This window comes from Gastrolobium bilobum, unplaced genomic scaffold, assembly GCF_033153095.1.
Source record: "Gastrolobium bilobum isolate Gb01-03AN ecotype WA unplaced genomic scaffold, APGP_CSIRO_Gbil_v1 utg881, whole genome shotgun sequence".
In the NCBI taxonomy this organism is placed as follows: domain Eukaryota; kingdom Viridiplantae; phylum Streptophyta; class Magnoliopsida; order Fabales; family Fabaceae; genus Gastrolobium; species Gastrolobium bilobum.
Genome location: NW_026898866.1, coordinates 232,269 through 252,508, shown reverse-complemented (window position 1 = coordinate 252,508; position 20,240 = coordinate 232,269). Strand labels below are relative to the sequence as shown.

At 35.3% G+C, this 20,240-nt stretch overlaps 3 protein-coding genes across 3 annotated transcripts; all 3 read left to right on the top strand.

Moving 5' to 3' along the window:
- The first annotated feature begins 268 nt into the window (after positions 1–268).
- LOC133284866 (E3 ubiquitin-protein ligase SDIR1-like) lies at positions 269–6,367 on the top strand. Its single transcript, XM_061481986.1, has 9 exons — positions 269–425; positions 1,108–1,249; positions 1,380–1,434; positions 1,519–1,571; positions 1,673–1,901; positions 2,067–2,181; positions 2,962–3,004; positions 4,101–4,226; positions 6,162–6,367. Exons 2-9 carry the CDS (start codon positions 1,172–1,174, stop codon positions 6,285–6,287), a joined length of 825 nt encoding a protein of 274 aa, XP_061337970.1. The 5' UTR covers positions 269–425; positions 1,108–1,171; the 3' UTR covers positions 6,288–6,367.
- A 735-nt stretch (positions 6,368–7,102) lies between these two features.
- LOC133284837 (zinc transporter 1) lies at positions 7,103–9,091 on the top strand. Its single transcript, XM_061481949.1, has 3 exons — positions 7,103–7,140; positions 7,276–7,907; positions 8,667–9,091. Exons 1-3 carry the CDS (start codon positions 7,103–7,105, stop codon positions 9,056–9,058), a joined length of 1,062 nt encoding a protein of 353 aa, XP_061337933.1. The 3' UTR covers positions 9,059–9,091.
- Positions 9,092–14,834: 5,743 nt separating this feature from the next.
- On the top strand, positions 14,835–17,443 carry LOC133284828 (laccase-17-like). Its single transcript, XM_061481938.1, has 6 exons — positions 14,835–14,972; positions 15,165–15,316; positions 15,524–15,768; positions 15,871–15,999; positions 16,159–17,124; positions 17,313–17,443. The coding sequence occupies exons 1-6, from the start codon at positions 14,835–14,837 to the stop codon at positions 17,441–17,443; spliced, it is 1,761 nt and encodes a 586-aa protein (XP_061337922.1).
- The last annotated feature ends 2,797 nt before the right edge of the window (positions 17,444–20,240 follow it).

Below are 20,240 nucleotides of genomic sequence, written 5' to 3'. Positions count from 1 at the left end.
ACAATTTCCACCGAGAAAGAGCAATTTGTGTTTGTGTCATTTTGGGAGCAAAATGAGCGTTAGTTGTGGAACTTTTACATCATTGCAACTTTCTGCATGCCAAGGCTTCGTGTCAATTGTTACATGGAGTCCAAGTCCATGTGTCAGCTCCATAAACTACACCCCCTTCCCCTTTCCTTAATTAAATACTACCACCCAAATCCAAATAAATTATTATCATTATTTTTTAAATGAAAATAAAAAATATTATAAAATTGCATCTACAAGCAAAGCTCTGAGCAGAGCAAAACGGTTGGGATGAGTGAGTTGAGTTGAGTGATGAGTGCATCGTCACCAGCAACCCAGAAAGGAACGGAACATCCTTAAAACACTTACGACATCGAATTCACTTCCCAACCACGCTCCCTCTTCGGTCTCCAATTTTTGTAAGTGTCTTTTTTTTATCATTATTTTCTGCAATGTGTTTCGATGCGAAGCCACCTTGTACTGTTTCACTATCATATATAAAACGCCATGAATGCTTTCTCTATTCATCTCGATAATTCCACCCTCTAATCTCAATTATTGTAATACCTAATGTCAAATCACATTTCTGAGTCTGTAGCACTCTCCAGAGCAGATGAATAAAGCTGTTTTGATTGGCGACGCGAGCTATGGCTTCAGTTCAGAAACAAATAATTTGTTAATTTAATATATATATTATATTATATTATATAATTTTGGTCTTTGAATATCACGTGCATTGCCGTGAAAGTAACCCCTCTGAATCTGTTGCGACTAGAAGACGCAATGTATATATATAAGAAAAAGGAAATTGTTATCCCAATACCCGTTTAGGTACTAAGTGTTTGTGTTTTGCAAGCAATTCACCTTGACTCACCTCGTGATATTTTTTTTTGTAGAAAATAGAAAATCTTTTGCGGTAAATTATTCATAAAAGTTTTGCAGCTTCAGAAATACTTAATTTGCTTTGTCTGATGATTCTGATCCATGAATGCAGGAGTATTTACTTTTGTTTGAAACTTGTGAATTGCATTCTGTAAAATGTCAATCACGGAAAAGTATATAAGTTCCCTGATATTTGTTACTTGCTGTGATGAATCAAAGGCACAGTCCTCGCAGGTAGCCAGGTAGTGTCACTGTGAATTGTTGCAAGATTTCCTTTGCAAGTATGAGTTTCGTTTTCCGAGGGAGTAGGGGAGATATTGAAAGGGGATTTTCAGAATATGCTCCTGAAAGAAACCCAATGGTATGCTTGCTTCAATGCTGTTTTCTTGCATGAATCTTTGTGCTAGCTTCTTTTCTAGGTAGCACAGATTATACATATGGATCATTCAACTGTTGTTCTTATGCTGCTGTTTTTCCCTTCTTCCCATCAGCGTATTCATCCTGCTAGGCCAGTTAATAGCAATTCTCTGGCTTTTCTTATTACAGGTAATTTAATAACTACTGTACCTAATGCTTTGCTGACTCATAATAGTAGTTTTCTAATCTGTATCTGACTTGTTTATTTGGCAGTTCTTGTGCTGTTCATGTTATTGAGCTCGCCTCAGATGTCACATTATTTTTTGGTAAGTGATAATTTAGCTGATGTGAGTATGCTACAAGTTTGAATAGTACTTCTCTTTTTCATACCAATTAATATGGTAAACATGGGTACATATCCTTGTAGCTCTGGCTTGTGATGGCTGTCTTTGCCATGGCGACAAGCCTGAGGATGTATGTAGCTTGTCAACATCTTCAAGCTCAGGCCAGGGCTCATGCTGCAGCAGCCACTGGGTTGCTTGGCCATACTGAATTACGACTCCATGTGCCACCATCCATAGCAATAGCAACTAGAGGACGATTGCATGGACTTAGACTTCAGCTTGCACTTCTTGATCGTGAATTTGATGAGCTAGGTACTATTCTTCTAAAATGCACTTTTGGACATTTGTCATTTGGTATTTTTAAAAAATTGGAAGTGTCTCCAAAGAATGTGAAAAGCAGATGAAGGCTTGCGCATCTCTCTTTTTGTACAATGTGCTATCATTATTCATAATCTTTTTCCTTTCATTTTGTGGTAGACTATGACACTTTGAGAGCTCTGGACTCTGATACTGCTTCTAGTACTCCTTCAATGTCTGAGGAAGAGATAAATGCCTTGCCTGTTCACACGTATAAAGTAGCAGTTCCAACAAAGTGAGTTTCGCTGGTTTCTAAATATATTCTTGTGAATGAATGAGAAAAAATGCTTGCTTTACATGGGTAAGCTTTTTGGTTTCTTTCTTTCTTTCCCTGCAGAAGGGAGGTTGGAGGGTCGGTCCACCCTCATTCATTGTTCTCTTGAGGTGGCACTATATGGTGAATTGTTGGTAGTGAAGGGTGAATTTGAAGTCACTATATTTTCTTTCAGAAAACCATAGGATAGGATATATATCTTAAGCCTGGCTGAAATAGACATGCCTCAGTGAAGCTGCTGAATTTGGCTAAAATCGATGCCCTAAATATTGTATTTTGAAAACTTATTGGAACTGCAGCAACCATCAGTAGTAACTCAAGTTACAGAATAAAATTTGCTGCTCATTGCCACCCAAAATTTTGGGTTAAAAAAGAAAAATATGGAAAAGCTAGATACATAATCAGTATGTAATAGTATGGTGATCTTCAGTACGCAAAAAAGGAAAAAGGAAAAATGATGATCTTGAAAGATTGATTGATGAGTATTGCTTGCTAGTTAAACGTTCGAGTCTTTGGAAGAGGCTGCATTTTCTTGGCATTGCTCAGGAAACAGTATTGAATATAAAATTCTTGAAAGAAAAGTACATCGTACTTTGTTTCTTTTATATAGTAGCCTTTTCAGGTTCTCAATGCCAGGATTGATTCCCCAATCCCCCTCCTCCCCTTCGAGGTGTGTGTCAGCTTTATGTAAAGAAATACTAAACCATGACAATGAGTTGATAAATTTGTTAACCTTAGCAGGGATGGCTCAGCAGGGTTGGCATCCTCTTCAGGTGCAGATGAGGTAGATATCTCTTTTATCTCTGTTTTTCCTTTTGGTTTGTTCATTCTCACAATGTTATTTGAGTTATGAAGAAGGTCTTTTTTTTTGATAATGATATGATTGCTTGCTTTTACTCTTGGTTGTTAGTTTTATGCACTGCTGGTGGTCTACGACGATGTTATTTTTTATAAGACACTAGTAAAACACATGCGACTTCTGAATTTATAAAGTTGTATCCGGCACCATTCTGATCAAGTATCAACAACGGAAAGTTTTTACTGCAAACTTCACGCATGGGGAAATAATGATAATCTGTTTAACTTCCTCATTTCCATGTTGAATTTCATATTTGTTGTTTGCCTTGCCAAAACCATAGGTAAACTTGGGCCTTGCAGATAGTGCATGCTGCTATTGTTGCGAATTAAGGATAACAGCTTGCTTCAACTCTTAGTTTAGATTTTGTAACTTAAGACATCTACCTAATGAGAAATGGGTAGAAATACTTGTGCATGGGGTTGGCATAAATTTGTTGGACCTATATGTAGGAGTTTTAATGTGAAGAAATTTATGTAGCATATGAATAAATCATCAGGGTATTAGTGAAATTTAGGTGTTCAGATAAGATTAAAGCAAACTCGATGTCTTAGAACTTCTAATACTGAAACCAAACGAATTCATTGAAACATGACAATCCAGCTCAAAAAAAAAAATCTTGTTCTGGTTGTCAGTTTTTAACATAGAAGAAGAAAGAAAATGAATATAAATATAGGGAAAAGTGTGTGTCCTTTAAAGGACACAAACTTATTTCTTTTTAAGAGAGAGATAGACACAAAAAGATGTGAGTCCCACTGAATGAAAAAAAAGAAGATGTGGGTCCACTTTTTTGTGTGTGTTTCTCTCTCAAAAGGACCTAAGTTTACGTCTTTTAAAAGGACATACAATTTCCCTATATAAACAAACAATTTTATATTTCTTAAACGTGTTGCCAGGGCAAAATTTAGCTGGAAGAACTAGAAGTGTAGGCATGAATCCTGTATCCTTAACACTTGACATGCCAAATAAGACCACCTCTTTTCATGGATTGGTTTTTAGTTTCTTTCTCCAATGTTTCAATCAGATTAAACAAGACTCTGAAGGAGCAGAGGGAAGTATCCAAGGTCCAGAAGATGGGCTGACATGTACCATATGCTTGGACCAAGTTAACAAGGGGGAACTTGTTCGTAGCTTGCCATGTTTACATCAGGTTCGTGCTCTGCACCTTTTGCTTTCTTCAACTTTTTTGTTTTTAAAAAATATAATTTAGCAGTAACCTATGGAGATTAGTGCTTGTCTCTCTCTATATAATATATCATCAATGTATGGGTGCTGGTTCCTTATTTTCCTAGTCATACTCCTCAAATCTGTTTACCCGATGAATAGTTAAGCTAAGTATATTAATATTATGAGCTCGCTAATTTCCATGTTTCTCTAATATTGGGGAATGATTATTCATATCTCCTGAACAACGCTTGATTACTTTATGGGTTCGTCGGTTCTCATGTCACTCCTGATGAGAAAAGTTGCAGCAAATTTTTAACACTAGGATACGTGGTCTGGTCGTATCCTCGCCTAAAAAAAAAAAACATCAGAATCCGCACGCGTATCCTGAGAAAAATAAGTGTTGCTGCACTTTTTTCCATCTGCAGTGACATGAGAGCTACATATCCCTTCTTTTATTGTCCCTTCCCCGCCAATATTTAGACTACCGTGTTTATGGTGTCAGACAAACAAACACGGTTGTATTCATGCCGCGTTTGAGAGACACATGTTAATCTACATGCCGTCTCTCTGTGAAATCATGTTGTTTGGTTTGTGATCTCTGAAACAATAGCTTGCACTATACCCAAAAAATGGTCTAACTTCTTGCTTTTCCAATATAAGTAATTTCAGACCTTATAAATAATTTGTGAAATGAAAATTTGAACTAAAGTATTTATAAAATAAAAGTAAAAAATACAATGTATTTGAAACAAAAAATAAAAAATAACAAAACAAATAAATGAATCAAGTATTTATAAAATAAATAAGGGGAAGAATATTGTAATAACCAAGTTGTGTTACTATCATGTTACTACTAATCAATCTCACCGTTAGATCGCTTATGTTGATCCATCGGTTATATTTATTTCCATCTTTCTATGATTATGATTCTCCATATTTAAAGTGAAAGCATTAAATATGAGAAATCATAAGCCTACAAAGGTAAAAATAAATATAAAATATTAAATTTGGGAAATCATGACCATACAAAGATGAAAATAAATATAACCGTTGGATCAACATAAGCGATCTAACGGTGAGATTAATTGGTAGTAACTTGATAATAACACAATTTGGTTGTTACAATATCCTTTCCCAATAAATAAAGTCAAAAGTAAGTGTTGATGTTTTATATTATAGTATGCTTTCCTTAATTTTTCATATGAAATTTCTAATTTCCAATTAATTTTAGTTAATGTGATTGTATAACCAAAACCAAGAGTCGTAGTAGTAGCTGTTGGCAGCTATATATTACCAAGCTTGCTTATTTGTTTTTATTGTCTCATTCTTTTATGCTTTCGTATTGTCATTGTAGCAAGCTGCAAGTAGAAGTCACTGTAAAGTTGTTTCATTTCACAACGGTGTTTAGAATTTCATTACTTATTTGCAGAAGTCAAAACTAATTCGAACTTTTACATGGAAGAGGCATGAATAGAACACTTACTTGCCCCAGTCACGAAATGATAGCCCAAACAGTGAGTCCAACGCGGCATGAATAGAACCGTTCATTTTTTAAAACCTTGTCACATGGTTTTCAAATCAAGTTTCCATTTCATGCAGTGTTGGGTTTATGATGTTTTTGTTTAGTCAAAGCATCCTTCACTTCCTGCTGCCACTTTACGTTTTCACCCATTAAAATATGTATTTTATAAGAGTTATGTTGTAGAAAAAATAATTGTGTTATGTTATAGAAATTCGTTTTGCGTGCAGTAGTTTTTTTTTTTCCCTTCAAAACATGTGGGTCCCACAAAATGTTGTGTGTATAAAAAACTTTTTGTGGTCATTTTAAATGATGAATGCAAACTCCTTAAAATATTACTTAAGGCTGCACATAAATGACAAATTTACTTTCCTTTGTTCTTTCTTGGTTGTTACTCAGTTTCATGCCAACTGCATCGATCCATGGCTCCGGCAACAAGGAACATGTCCTGTTTGTAAATTTAGGATGGGGTCGGGATGGCAGGGAAACGGGGAGAGCGAATCTGATGGTTCAGAAATTGTGTAGCATTCTTCATATATAGCTGTAAAATTCATTATGTCGCGACTTATATGCGTATATATACATATAAAAATAATATATGATGTGCTGGCGTTTGCCCAGAACTTGGCATAAGGGTAAGAATGTAATCTATTATTAGTGACTTCACATAATAAAGGTATTTGTACAAATTACATTATTTTCTTGCAGAAAGATAGTGTAACCTAATCTTCTCCTAAGAGAAAATAATATAGTTTGTAAGAGTTTGTAAATAAAAAAAGTTGATAAATATAACCTGTCCTATATAAGGAAAGGATCCGTTTACAATTTTTTTTTTACAAATCTTTACAAAGTACACTATATACTCTCGAGAGAATATAGTGTAACTTAATGTTCTCCCGGAAGAATATAGCGTGGTTTGTAAACAAAAAATTTGTACATATAACCCTTTGTATGTATATCATATGGGGAGTCCATAATAGAGAGAGATCTATTATCAAATGTGCTAAAATTATTAACCCTATAATAAATAAGTTCAAATATCAAATTTCAATCTAAAATTTTAAGAGTTTGTATTTATTATGTCCTTTCATTTATATAGTTCTTAATACAATTCCCAATATTTTAACCCAAATGAATCTGTGGAGCGGCAGATACTCACGACCTTGTACTTGTCTTTTTCGGTTTCCCCAATAACGATGGACACTATCCGTTAATCTTCGCAATTATCATTATCGACGTAAATATGTAAACTGTATTCTATTCGAAGTTGTCTAGTTGTAATATTATAGTAGTGGTTTAATTGAACAATATAATTTGACTACTAATTAAATTTCGATTGCATGGTTGCTGACACCAATAGCTGTGTAGTACAAATACTGCAATTACAAACCTGAAAAAGTCAAATTGCAGTACAAGTAGTGGATTGTACTAAATCGCCAATTGCAATTTAATCGACTAATTGACAACACGATCAAACATTAAAAGAGTAAATACCAATAGCTAGCTAGCATAGGAGAATAATATCCATGTCTTCCTCCAAAACGAAGACAATAAAGTCAACGTTCCTCGTTTTATGCCTCTTAGGTTCGGTCCTCTATCCAATCAAGGGTGATGATGGGGGGGATAGTAATGGTTCTGACAACGTAAATTTGCATTCAAAGGGTCTGATCCTCGTGAAAGTATGGTGTTTGATCATCTTGCTTGTGAGCACTTTCGCGGGTGGAGTTTCTCCTTACTTCTACCGTTGGAATGAGGCCTTTCTATTTTTGGGGACTCAGTTCGCTGCTGGTGTTTTCCTTGGAACGGCTTTGATGCATTTCTTGAGCGATTCTGCTGGAACATTTGGAGACCTCACCACTAAAACTTACCCTTTCTCCTTCATGCTTGCTTCATCTGGATACCTTCTCACCATGCTTGGTGACTGTATAGTGGTTTATGTCACCAGCAATAGCGAGAGGGATTCCAAAGTGGTGGAATTGGAAGGAGGGACAACACCCCAAGAGCAAGAGCTATCCATAGATCAGTTGGCTGTGGAGACGACCAACCCTGCTTTCATCAAGACTTCTTCTTTGGGTGACACCATTCTACTCATCTTCGCACTGTGTTTCCATTCAGTTTTTGAAGGCATTGCGATTGGAGTATCAGGTTTTCTCTTCTTTTCTTTACCACTATAACAAAATTTAGAAATTTATGCGTGAGTGATAGGTAATTAAGTCCTACCTTGGTTAAAATTGTATATCAATAGTTTTATATTATATCTCTAAGGAGCATAGAAGCAATGAAATCGCCAAGTTGAGTATAGAAACTCGAAACTTGGAAGCTGACAATTATCACGTTGACCAAATAATAGAAAAAGAGACGAGAAGAAATGCGCACAGACATTGTAATGTGAAAAAACCCTCAATGAGAGGAGTAAAAATTACGGGACCTAATCCAATAAAATCGTTCATTATTTCAAAGTAGGATTATAAGAGGTTTCTCTCTAATATATCACTAGAGGATTATACACAATTTCCTCGCTCTCTCTTTTAGGATGAAATACAATTTATCTCCACAAAAAAGGAATCCTCTCTTTTCTTAGGAAGAGGAATACTCTCACTAGAGATCTCTGTTTCTCTAAAATCGTAATCTCTCTCCCTATTTATAGATTATCAAGGTTCATTCTTCCATGCTCTACATTTTTTTTTTTTTTTGGGGGGGGGGGGGGGGAGGATTTTCTAAGCATGGAAACTTGCAATTCTTAGTGTTGGAAAGTGTAGTTGCCCAATCAATTAAGGGGAAAAACTCAATCATTTATTGAAAAACCAAATTCTAGCTATTCGCTTTATTATGATTATGATTATGATTATGACACTCGAAACCATAATGACTAAACTTGTTTACAACTAATAATATATAATTCAGGTACTAAGTCGGATGCATGGAGGAACTTATGGACAATATGCTTGCACAAGATATTTGCTGCTATTGCAATGGGAATTGCTTTGCTTAGGATGTTACCAAAGAGACCCTTTGTAACAACGGCAATATATTCATTGGCCTTTGCTATCTCTAGCCCTATTGGAGTGGGGATTGGCATTGCCATCGATGCCACAGCACAAGGACACACTGCAGATTGGATATATGCTATATCTATGGGAATAGCTTGTGGTGTTTTCATCTATGTTGCCATCAATCATTTGATAGCCAAAGGCTTCAAACCGCAGAGGAAGAGCAGTTTCGACACTCCTTGGTTTAAGTTTCTCGCTGTGCTTTTAGGTGTAGCTGTTATAGCAGTTGTCATGATCTGGGACTGATCATGATCATGGTCAGATTTTAATTCCTGTTTTTCTACCACTGTTTTTTAATTGTTATACAAAAATGTCTGTCAGAATAACGATGAATATTATCATATATATATTCGCCATAGTTGAAATGTCTTTTAATTAATTTCTTCAGGGTTATAACACTCATTTACTATTTGGACTGAAAGATTGTAATCTTTTCCTCCATTATTCTGTTGTTCCTTCTATGATGTGAAATGAATTGTGCATGTTCCATTTTCTTCGATTGCTCGACAAGTAATTAAGAAATAGGCGTACGAGAGAGGACCAGTTTTTTTTTTTATCTGATCTAAATCCCAAGTATATATTAATCAATTAGCTTTGGATAAATTAAGATGATGCTTTCTTCAAAAGGATAGCACAACTTTATCTCATTCATTCCCCACAGTTTCTTTCTAAACAAATTTGAATTTTTTGTTTCTTGAGATCATAACTCTGACAAAATTAGATTCTATATATGTTTAAAACAAAATTTATACAGTATTTTACATGATATATTACTTCTTATGAACTGATATTTGATTGAAAGATTGAAAAGTTGAAAAGTACATTCAATGAAGCCTCAAAGGCTTATATACAGAAAGCTAAGTAGCTAAGTAACTAAACAACTTAAAGCTAACTAAATCCTAGTCAGTTACAATTGATACAACTGACATATAACTTAATAACAAAAAAATTTACACCTATCAAATAAATGGTCACATGTTCTTCACTACATCTGCATCTGCACGATTAGTGAATGTTATTACCCCCCGCAAGCTGGACTATGAAGATCAACAAGGCCCAAGCGATTAATGAGAGTTGAAAATGAAGAAGGATGAAGAGCTTTGGTAAAGCTATCAGCCAACTGATTGAAGAAGAGATGGGAAGAAGGTGAAGTAGTCCAGCTTGGATTTTCTCACGTGTGATGTGACAATCTAGCTCAATATGTTTTGAGCGTTCATGAAAAGAGAGATTATGGGCTAAATAAATGGCAGATCAATTGTCATAGTATACAGATGCTGGTCGAGAAAATAGAATGCCAAAGTCTTGAAGTAAAAATCATAACCTTTGAATCTCACAAGTGAGAGGTGCAAGAGCACGATACTCAGCTTCTGAGGATGAACAAGATACTGTTGTCTGCTTCTTGGACTTCTATGAGAGCAATGAAGGACCAAGAAACGTACAGAATCCGGTGATGGAACGACGAGTATCAGGACAACAAGCCCAGTCTGAGTCTGCAAATCCAGCAAATCCTTTCTTTCTTCACCCCAATGAAAGTCCAGCGTTGGCGTTAATTAATCCAGTTCTTGATGGAAGAAACTATCACAGTTGGGAAAGAGCAATGACGATGGCACTCCTTTCAAAGAACAAGTTAGGCTTCATTTATGAAAGCATTCAACCTCCAGCTGCTGAGGATCCTTCTTTTAGTGCCTGGCGAAGATCTAACACCATTGTTCTTGCATGGATTCATCGTTCAATTAATGAATCCATTGCAAAATCGATACGAAGACTATGCTTGGACAGATTTTCGCAATCCAATATCTTTCGTGTTTCGGATCTGCAAGAAGAGATTTATAGAATGCAACAAGGAGAGAGAACAATTACCGATTTCTTTACTGATATGAAGACTATGTGGGATGAGTTAGATAACTTGAAACCACTTCCTACATGCAGTTGTGTTAATCGGTATGCATGTGGTGGATATCAACAGATGCAACAGTACAGAGAGAGAGATCATGTTACAAGATTCTTGAAGGGTCTGAATGATCAATATGCCACGTTTGATCACAAATCATGCTGTTGGATCCATTACCAAATATCAATCGAATCTTTTTCATGGTGGTTCAACAAGAAAGACAGATGCTTACAGAAGGACATTCTGATGCCATTGGTGAGCCCAAGGCATTTTCCAGCAATTCTGATAGAGGAAGAGGACGTGGAAATTATGGCCAAGGAGGAAGAGGTCGTGGATCTTATGGTCAAGGACGAGGAAATGGTAAGATCTGTACATTTTGCGGAAGGCAAAATCACACTATAGACACATACTATCGAAAGCATGGATTTCCTCCAGGTTTTAAGCCAAGAAATATGGTGAATCATGCTGCATTGAATTCTGGTATAAATGAATCTATGCCAGATCCAAGGGATGTTAAAGATTCAGGAGTTTCCATGTCTCATGAACAATGTGAAACTTTGCTAAATGCACTGTATTCATCAAAGATTAATCCAGATGCTGGAATGTCTTCTTCAAATCATGTTCAAACTTCTGCACTGAATGTAGATTCTCTTAACAGATCAGGTAATCAACCAATTCAGTGGCTCCTTGATACTGGAGCCACGGATCACATATGCTGTGTTCAATCAATTTTCACCAATCTCCACAAAATCTCCCCAATCTCTATTTCTTTACCTGATGGCTCTCAAAGTGTAGCCTTATTTTCAGGAATAGTATATCTCTATCCTCATCTAACTTTGACTAATGTTCTTTATGTTCCTAATTTTAGAGTCAATCTGATTCCTGTTACAAAGCTTACCAAAACTGTTCCATGTTATCTCATTTTCCATGACTCTTTTTGCTACATTAAACAGAACCATTTCAGAGCGATGATTGGTTTAGCTGAGGCAGTGGATGGACTATACATGATCAAGACCTCTCCTTGTAAGAAAATTCGGAAGAGCACCTTGATTCGCCATAATCAAGAACTCAAAATTTATAGCGGAAAGAATGGTGAGTACCAGAGCTTAGAGCTCTGATACCATCTTATGAACTGATATTTGATTGAAAGATTGAAAAGTAATTCTGTTCCATAGTTAAGCGTGCTTGACTTGGAGCAATTATGGGATGAGTGACCTCCTGGGAAGTTTTTCCAGGAAGTGTGCGAATGAGGAAAAAGCACACTGAAAAGTCTCGTGTTAGTATGTGGGGATAGTCATTGATTCTTGAAGCGGCTGGGCGTTACAAGTGGTATCAGAGCAGGGCCTCTCTTCCAGTACGGTGTGGTGGACATGTAACATCCCAAGCGCTGACGAGGGCAGGGAGTGATCCCCGGCGCGAAAGGGCATGGACAAGGAGCAGCTCTTGACAAGCTTCCAGCGGGGGGTTACATGCATGAATGAATCGAATCGACACCCGAAAGAGAGGGATTTCAAAGACTGTGCAGGTATGAGACTACATAGTTTGGGATAGCTTATAAGAATTAATTGGTACTACCTATACTAACAAGATGCATCTTCTTTTCGGTAGTCCGGAACAGAAGAACTCTATATTTAAGCGTGCTGACTTGGAGCAATTCTGGGATAGATGACCTCCTGGGAAGTTTTCTCAAGAAGTGTGCGAGTGAGGAAAAAGTACGATCTACATCTGCACACAATCTACATCTGCACGATTAGTGAATGTTATTATTACTCAATTATATATGTAGTATGCTTGATTTACATCCAACTAATCATTATTTAGTGATGGGAGCATCTAAGAACCTTCCCCTCTTGGGGCATCTGTGAATTCTCGTGATGAATAAACTTGAATAATTCTTTCCATCTAAAACACATGCAATAATAGTGGAAATTTTCATTTTCACCATAAAACATATTTTAGTGGTGTTTAATTATACACAATAGTACAGGGTATGCCATACAATGCTTTATTTTTATTTAAATTAATATCTTAACATAAACAATTTTTAAAAAGTTTTCGTATTTTATTAAATTTAAATAATTTGATAAATACAGTTTTCAAACTAAAACAATTTTTTCCCAAACTTTACAAGTAAAATTCAATCTTTTTTGTGTGTGTGACTATAATGCATTTTTTTTTTGTGCGAACGTATAATGCATATTTTTAATTTGAGAATTCTTATCAATATATAACGACGTAAAATTGGTAGCTAGTAATTAAATAATGGAAATTTTGGTTTATATATTAACAAAGCAAAGAAGATAAAGGATTTTTTTTTAGGGATTTAGTTTTCTCAAGTAACAGACTGCAATTGGATTTTCCTGCACAAACATATTTTTGCGAGTCCCACCATTTTTGTAAAAAAAAAATAATTAGAAAGAATAGGCTTGCAAATCGATGGCTCTGCAGGAATGGATTATCCTGTTATGCAACATAACAGTTATATTACCTTTTTTTTTAATAGAAGAAAGTTTAGGTGCTACTAGACAGTGGTATCTCACCAGAGTCACTCACACATGGCACCACCAATGGAGAAAAAAACATTTAATTAATGCTTATTGTATTTAGCTTTCCAATATAATACCTGGTTTTTAATGCTGCACTCAGCAAGCAATGCAAATCCTATATTTAGCTGGGAAGTAAGAATAAATGCAGAGACTAATGTCGTTGACTCATATTAATTAATTGAGATTTTTCATATCATGCTTCTGCTTCTATGCAGGCATTTCAATATAGAACCTACAAATTGAAAATGATAGGTACATCAAATAACTACTGAATTGAACGTGTATTATGTGGCGATGGGGACCGGGGATATTAAACGATTACCGAATATCGTTACTATTGCTAGTACCTGGAGAAAGAACCCTATGATCTTTTGTAGAATGTAGAATTGAAGAGACATTATTGCTACAAGGTATGTCCTTGGTTAAATAGTTCATAGATTGCTGTCGCTGCTTTAATTACTTTTGCTTTGTGATTAATCTTAGCGTTTAATTTGGGCCAGTGGTAGAAATGATTATACTAGACTTAACAAGACAACCTATAGCTATGTCTATATTTCCTATGCTTAATTAATTTCCTTGCATGAAGAAAAGGTTGGTCAAATGTCACGCTCCTTCTTTTTGGCTCTCATGTACTTAACGGTACTGTTTGGTCGAGAAGGGTGCAATCACCAACCAGCGAGTGCTTTTATGAAAACAAGAAGATTAATGTGACTTGAGCTATGTGGTTTTTCGAGGAATATATGCAACCTATAGCTAGTCCCAACGGTTGATTCGAAAATGCCTTTTTCTTACTACTATTTTGCCATTATATAGGGCTAATGCTTTGAAATATAAATTTAATAAAATGTCTCAGTATATCGATTATGATTTGCCCACAAACTTCGCCATTAAGATGTAAAGCTTGCAAAACATTCTGCCCATTGTTATTTATTTCTTATTGTTATTATTATTATTTAATAGAGGTTAGGGGTGTTTATATATAGTCATACTCATACAGAAAGTAAAGTAGAAACCTAAGCATAATTTAACCGGTTTTCCTGTGTTGAAGTTTAACGACCTAATAGAGGTATTTTTCTTTTGTGGGTGGGTGATAAAAACAACTGTCTTAATGCTGTTCATCGAAAAAAGGAAACTATTAATTTCATTGAATTTAATATGGTATAACCAGCGCTATATATATAGTTACCTGTGATTCTTTACTTTTCCATTAAATAATTGCTGTTTCTTGAGGGGGACCATTTAATCTTCTTAAATCAAATTCACATTTGAAAAAAAAAAAGTTTAGTTACTGAGTGCACATTGGAAATTTTTTTGTGAAATATGAGTAAGAATTGGGGCACGTAATTGAGACAAAACAGTTTATAATTACGTTAATGACACTCCAAACTAGAAGACGACAAATGGGAACCGAGTAGGTGAAATCATTCCTCTTTTACCATACTTCGTTACGAAACCTAAAAACCAAGATACCTAATCGACCAACACTATTTTGTAACTTCTATTTCTACAAATATATATATAAGCAAGTTGTTGTGAGCATTATGATGTACTATTGTTTGCACACAAAACCCATTGTTCTATCAAAATGATTACCAGTATTCTATCATCACCGGCATTCTTTGCGGTTTTCCTCTTTGCCACTAGCTTCCTTTGGACCTTTCCTGAAGTTGTGCTTGCTGCTACTTCAAAATATGGAAGCGTTACTAGGCACTACCACTTCGATGTATGTAGTAACATTACATTACGTCGTGTTTTTGTGTAATTAGTATGAAACTTACGCCACCACTTAACGTGTAATTAATGTTTTTTATTAGCCTAAAAAGTAAAAACCTAACAATTTGTGTTTCTGAGCATAAACAGAGAAAAAAGTGCTAATTGCTATATATCATTTTTTTTATTACTTATATATATACAGATAAGGCTGAAAAACGTTACCAGGCTGTGTCACACAAAGAGCATAGTTACTGTGAATGGGAAGTTCCCGGGGCCTCGTGTTGTTGCTAGAGAAGGAGACAGATTATTGGTTAAGGTGGTTAATCATGTTCCAAACAATATCAGCATCCACTGGTATATATGCATTTGATTTTCTTAACCAATTAATTAACCTCGTTGTTCATATTCTAGCTTGGATTGTCCATGCATGCATGCAATGGATTGAATGTTTGTCTATTGTAATTAATCACATCATATATATATATATATATATATATATATATATGTGAACTTGTAATTGAACATATATTTAATGTTGTATATATGACAACAAACTTTCAGGCATGGAGTGAGACAACTTCGTAGTGGATGGTCGGATGGACCATCTTACATAACTCAATGCCCCATACAAACAGGTCAGAGTTACGTGTACAACTTCACCATTGTTGGGCAAAGAGGAACTCTCTTCTGGCATGCACACATCTCGTGGTTAAGGGCTACTCTCTATGGACCCCTCATCATTCTCCCAAGGCGAAACGAATCTTACCCATTTGCCAAACCATACAAGCAAGTCCCCATCCTCTTTGGTACATACATACATGCATCAATGATAAATATTCTAACATTTTTTTTATTAACAAAATCATTTGATTTATTTTATTTTATTTTATAATTTTTGTTGAGTGTAGGAGAGTGGTGGAATGTGGATCCAGAGGCTGTGATTGCACAAGCTCTTCAGACAGGGGGTGGTCCAAATGTCTCTGATGCCTACACCATAAACGGACTTCCTGGCCCCTTCTACAATTGCTCTAGTAACGGTACACAACTTGTTCAAGCAAATTAAACACATACTATATATCATTTTTTTATTTTTTATGGTTCCAATTTAATAAATTGACTAGGGGGTGAAACAAAAGGATATATTACTTAATTTGTAATATCTAATTAAATTTTCAACTATGCATGATGGTACATAGACACATTCAAGTTAAAGGTGAAAGCAGGGAAGACATATCTTCTCCGTTTGATCAATGCTGCAGTGAACGATGAACTCTTTTTCAGCATAGCAAACCACACCATGACTATTGTTGAAGCCGATTCTTCTTATGTTAAACCTTTCAAGTCCAACATCATAGTCATTGGGCCAGGACAAACCACAAACGTACTTTTGAAGACAAAACCTTGGCACACAAATGCCACATTCTTCATGCTAGCAAGGCCTTATTTCACTGGAATGGGTACCTTTGATAATTCCACGTTGGCTGGTATTCTAGAGTACCATACCCCAAACAGTACCACTGTTTCAGATTCTTCAACCACTCTGAAACCAAAGCTTCCAGCCATCAACGATACCTCCTTTGTAGCCAAATTCAGTAGCAGATTTCGTAGTTTGAACAGTGCCAAGTACCCTGCTAATGTGCCTCAAAGTGTTGACAAGAGTTTCTTCTTCACGGTAAGCCTTGGGAGCAGCCCTTGCCCAAGAAACCAAACGTGTCAAGGGCCTAATAACAGAACAAAATTTGCTGCTACAATGAACAACATATCGTTTACTCTTCCATCAGTAGCAATTCTCCAACAACATTTCCTAGGGAAGGGAAACAATGGTGTTTATAGCACGGACTTCCCAGTGTTCCCTCTGAGACCATTTAACTATACAGGGACTCCACCAAATAACACCATGGTGAGCAATGGAACCAAGGTTGTTGTGATACCCTATCATAGCAGAGTGCAGCTTGTGTTGCAGGACACTAGCATTTTGGGAGCTGAGAGCCATCCATTACATCTTCATGGGTTCAATGTGTTCCTGGTTGGTCAAGGTTTTGGGAACTTTAATCCTAATACAGACCCTGCAAACTTTAACCTTGTTGACCCTGTTGAGAGGAACACTGTTGGTGTTCCTTCTGGTGGTTGGGTTGCAATACGTTTTCTAGCTGACAACCCAGGTGACTCACTTCTTTAACATTCCTAGTATATTGTTCATTTAATCATATACTTTAAGTGATTAATTGTTGTTACTTACTTTGATTACTTTACAGCTTAATTGGATGCTTTTTTTAATTCAATTATATGATGTTGCACTATCCAATTTAATAAGTGGTTACATATATATATATATATGTGTCTGAAATAGGTGTTTGGTTCATGCACTGCCACTTTGATGTGCACATGAGTTGGGGATTGAGAATGGCTTGGATTGTCAATGATGGGAAACTCCCTCATCAGAAGTTGCCTCCTCCACCGGCTGATCTACCTAAGTGTTGATTATTTTGGAGATTCTTGTATGACCTGACTCTGCTAATTTTCCCTCTTCAAAAAATGTCTCTTCTCTAACCCAACTACTTTTGTTCTGCGGCATTTTGCCTTCTATGTAAGAATGAAGAAAAACCAGGACTGGTGTTGGGAATATAATTAAATGCACTTTCTTTTCAAATTTTTATTCATAACTTTCCTTGTATTAAATGATATATATTTTTCTCAAAGAAAAATGTTACCTCCACACCACTTTTTTTTTTTCAGAATCTCTTATACCTTTTTGTTTTAAGAATTTTTTTTTTGTTAATGTATGTTTTCCCTGTCATTATTATATGTCAATGATGAACTATTTCAAAACTTAAGCTATTAAGTATGGTCATGAATAATTTGATGTATAATATGCTGTTCATATAAAAATGTATAACCTACATTGTAACTTAATTGATAACATAGACGGAATAGATTAGGAGAAAATCTGAATTCGATTCTTATCAAATACACATTTAAAGAGGGATGAAGAGTTTTAATTGTGACTAAGCTTGACTCAAGATTAGTCTCGGTTCAAATAGTTGAAGCTTATCAGATACAAAAAGCGACTTATCTCACAGAAGTAATTAAGGTCGACATAAAAAAAATTAAAAATATATAAGCTATTTTTATGTGGTGTTAACATATAAATTTTATAGAAAATAATGAGGCTGTTGGAGTACTGGCCTCTTCAGTCATCAGCAGCATGCACCTTAATCATGGGATTATTGTAACTAGCCTCTGAAATCCTCCCACGTCCCATGCTTATAAGTTAGTTTAAATTCAATTTGTATTACTTTGGCAAAATGAACTTCTAAGATTCAACTATGGTCATAAAAGCTGCCAAAAACTTAAGCTAGCTACTTGATAGAGGCATTTGTAGCGTTGTTTAAATTCGTTTATTTTATATTAAAAATAGCTTAAATTTAAAATTTCAATACAAAACTGAAAAAAAGCAATTTTCTTTTACAAAATAAATCAAAACCATACATACGTTTATATCTGTTTTTTTGGTAGATACTTAATAAATTATTGAACGATATCTAAATAAATTAATATAAATTACTTTTGAAATAAATATTTTATAATAATATAATATATTATTATATGTTTTTATATTGTTTTATGCATGGATCACACGAATTTTGAGCTACTTTCATAATTGTGGACTATGTACGAGGCAAGAAACTTGCCCACTCATAAGGCTCAGAAGCATGGACGAGGTAGTTGGCAAGTTGGCATGATTGTGAGTGAAGTTTGTGTGCTCCGGGAGAAAAAAAAAATTGGGTGGGATTAAGAAGAGAAAGAGAAAAAAGGTTGAAGAGAGAGAAAAGAGAAGATAAAAAAATAAAATTGATTCAGGTATCAATTTTTTAATGAAAGGACCATAGCGATTCTAGACTATATTAAAAAATTTCCATTATTGTAGGCACTGCCACAATTCTTATCCAATAGCCACCAACTCTCCACCAGCTTATATTTTATTAAGGGGTTTAGTATTTTTTATTTTGTTACAGATAAAATTATTTTTTATATATACATAAAAGTGTACGATATAATGACCCAAAATAGTAAATCTTAATTAGAGGTTTAATTTAAGGATTTAAATGCCATAATTAGATTCAGTGAGTGATTTCGAGTATTTTGACTGTAATCATGAGTATGTTATGAACAGTGCGTTCTGTCGGAGAATTCACAGTCTTGTGAATTAACTGGTAGAGCTTAAATAAGCAAAATAATTTTAGAGACATAATTTGACAATTCTGACGATAGATATGAGTCTAGAATGAAAAATTGTATAGTCTGACACTTTCCGTGAAAAGTGTTTCTACCGGATATTTTGTACTGCTGTTTAAGCAACCGGTAGAGTCCAGAAACAGATAATTGATGAAATAAGAATAAGAAAATCCAATATATGCCAAGCAAGTCAAAATAGACCAAAGAATGATAAGTTCATAAGTTTTAAGTTTCGGATGCAAACAGTTCACAATTAATGAACCACAGTGTATTTCGTCAAAAACAGTGCAGAAACGGTACTGTAAATTAAGAATATTGTTCCTTAGGAAATAAAAATTAATGTAAATGAGCTTAGAAAAATAAAAACATATCCGTAGCTTTAAGTTAAGTTACAGGTCATTTTAAGTGAAATACGCGATAGAAAAATAACCGGATAAAAAGGGCCACATGTGCTCACCTTTTTAAGTCACTTAAGCTTCATTTCCAAATAAAATTCTCTCTCCTCTCCTCACTCCAAACCCGAGCTGCACCAAGAGAAAGGGGGGGGGGGGGGGGTTAGGGTTTTTTTTTTTTTTTATTTTGTTGATTCTCTTTGAATCTTCCACCAAATCTAATGACCCACCACATGAAATCGATTAGGAACTACTCAATGAATCCATTGCACCTATCCATTTGAGCTATAGTTGAGTGTGTGAAGAGTTATTCCTCCTCTCATTTTCTAGTTACTATTCATTGGAAGAGAAAAAGTGAGTTTTTGAGGGAGCTTGGCTTGGAGGTTGCTCTCTAGGCTTTGTACAAGTGTTTAGAGGTAAGAAACCTCTATTTCCATGATATTATTCTGATGATATAAGTCATGAAATCTATGAGCATGTTGTGAGTGGGGAATAATTGATGTTAGAATGTGAAATTTATGATGGATTATTGTTGTTTAGGAAGTTATAGTGTTGAGTAAGCATCCACATGTGATATAAAAATTGAAAAGCCCTATTGCATTTTTCCTCCTAGGTTTCGGCCTTCATGGAGTGAGTAAAGGTTATTGTGG

Bases quoted from the DNA above. Each gene is read 5' to 3' on its own strand.
- LOC133284866 (XM_061481986.1), top strand. From the start codon at position 1,172: ATGAGTTTCGTTTTCCGAGGGAGTAGGGGAGATATTGAAAGGGGATTT. The intron at 1,435-1,518 runs GTAATTTAATAA...TTTATTTGGCAG, and splicing joins TCTGGCTTTTCTTATTACAG to TTCTTGTGCTGTTCATGTTA. The intron at 2,182-2,961 runs GTGAGTTTCGCT...TAACCTTAGCAG, and splicing joins AAAGTAGCAGTTCCAACAAA to GGATGGCTCAGCAGGGTTGG.
- LOC133284837 (XM_061481949.1), top strand. From the start codon at position 7,103: ATGGTTGCTGACACCAATAGCTGTGTAGTACAAATACT. The intron at 7,141-7,275 runs GCAATTACAAAC...TAGCTAGCATAG, and splicing joins AGCTGTGTAGTACAAATACT to GAGAATAATATCCATGTCTT. The intron at 7,908-8,666 runs GTTTTCTCTTCT...TATATAATTCAG, and splicing joins CATTGCGATTGGAGTATCAG to GTACTAAGTCGGATGCATGG.
- LOC133284828 (XM_061481938.1), top strand. From the start codon at position 14,835: ATGATTACCAGTATTCTATCATCACCGGCATTCTTTGCGGTTTTCCTC. The intron at 16,000-16,158 runs GTACACAACTTG...GATGGTACATAG, and splicing joins CTACAATTGCTCTAGTAACG to ACACATTCAAGTTAAAGGTG. The intron at 17,125-17,312 runs GTGACTCACTTC...TGTCTGAAATAG, and splicing joins TTTTCTAGCTGACAACCCAG to GTGTTTGGTTCATGCACTGC.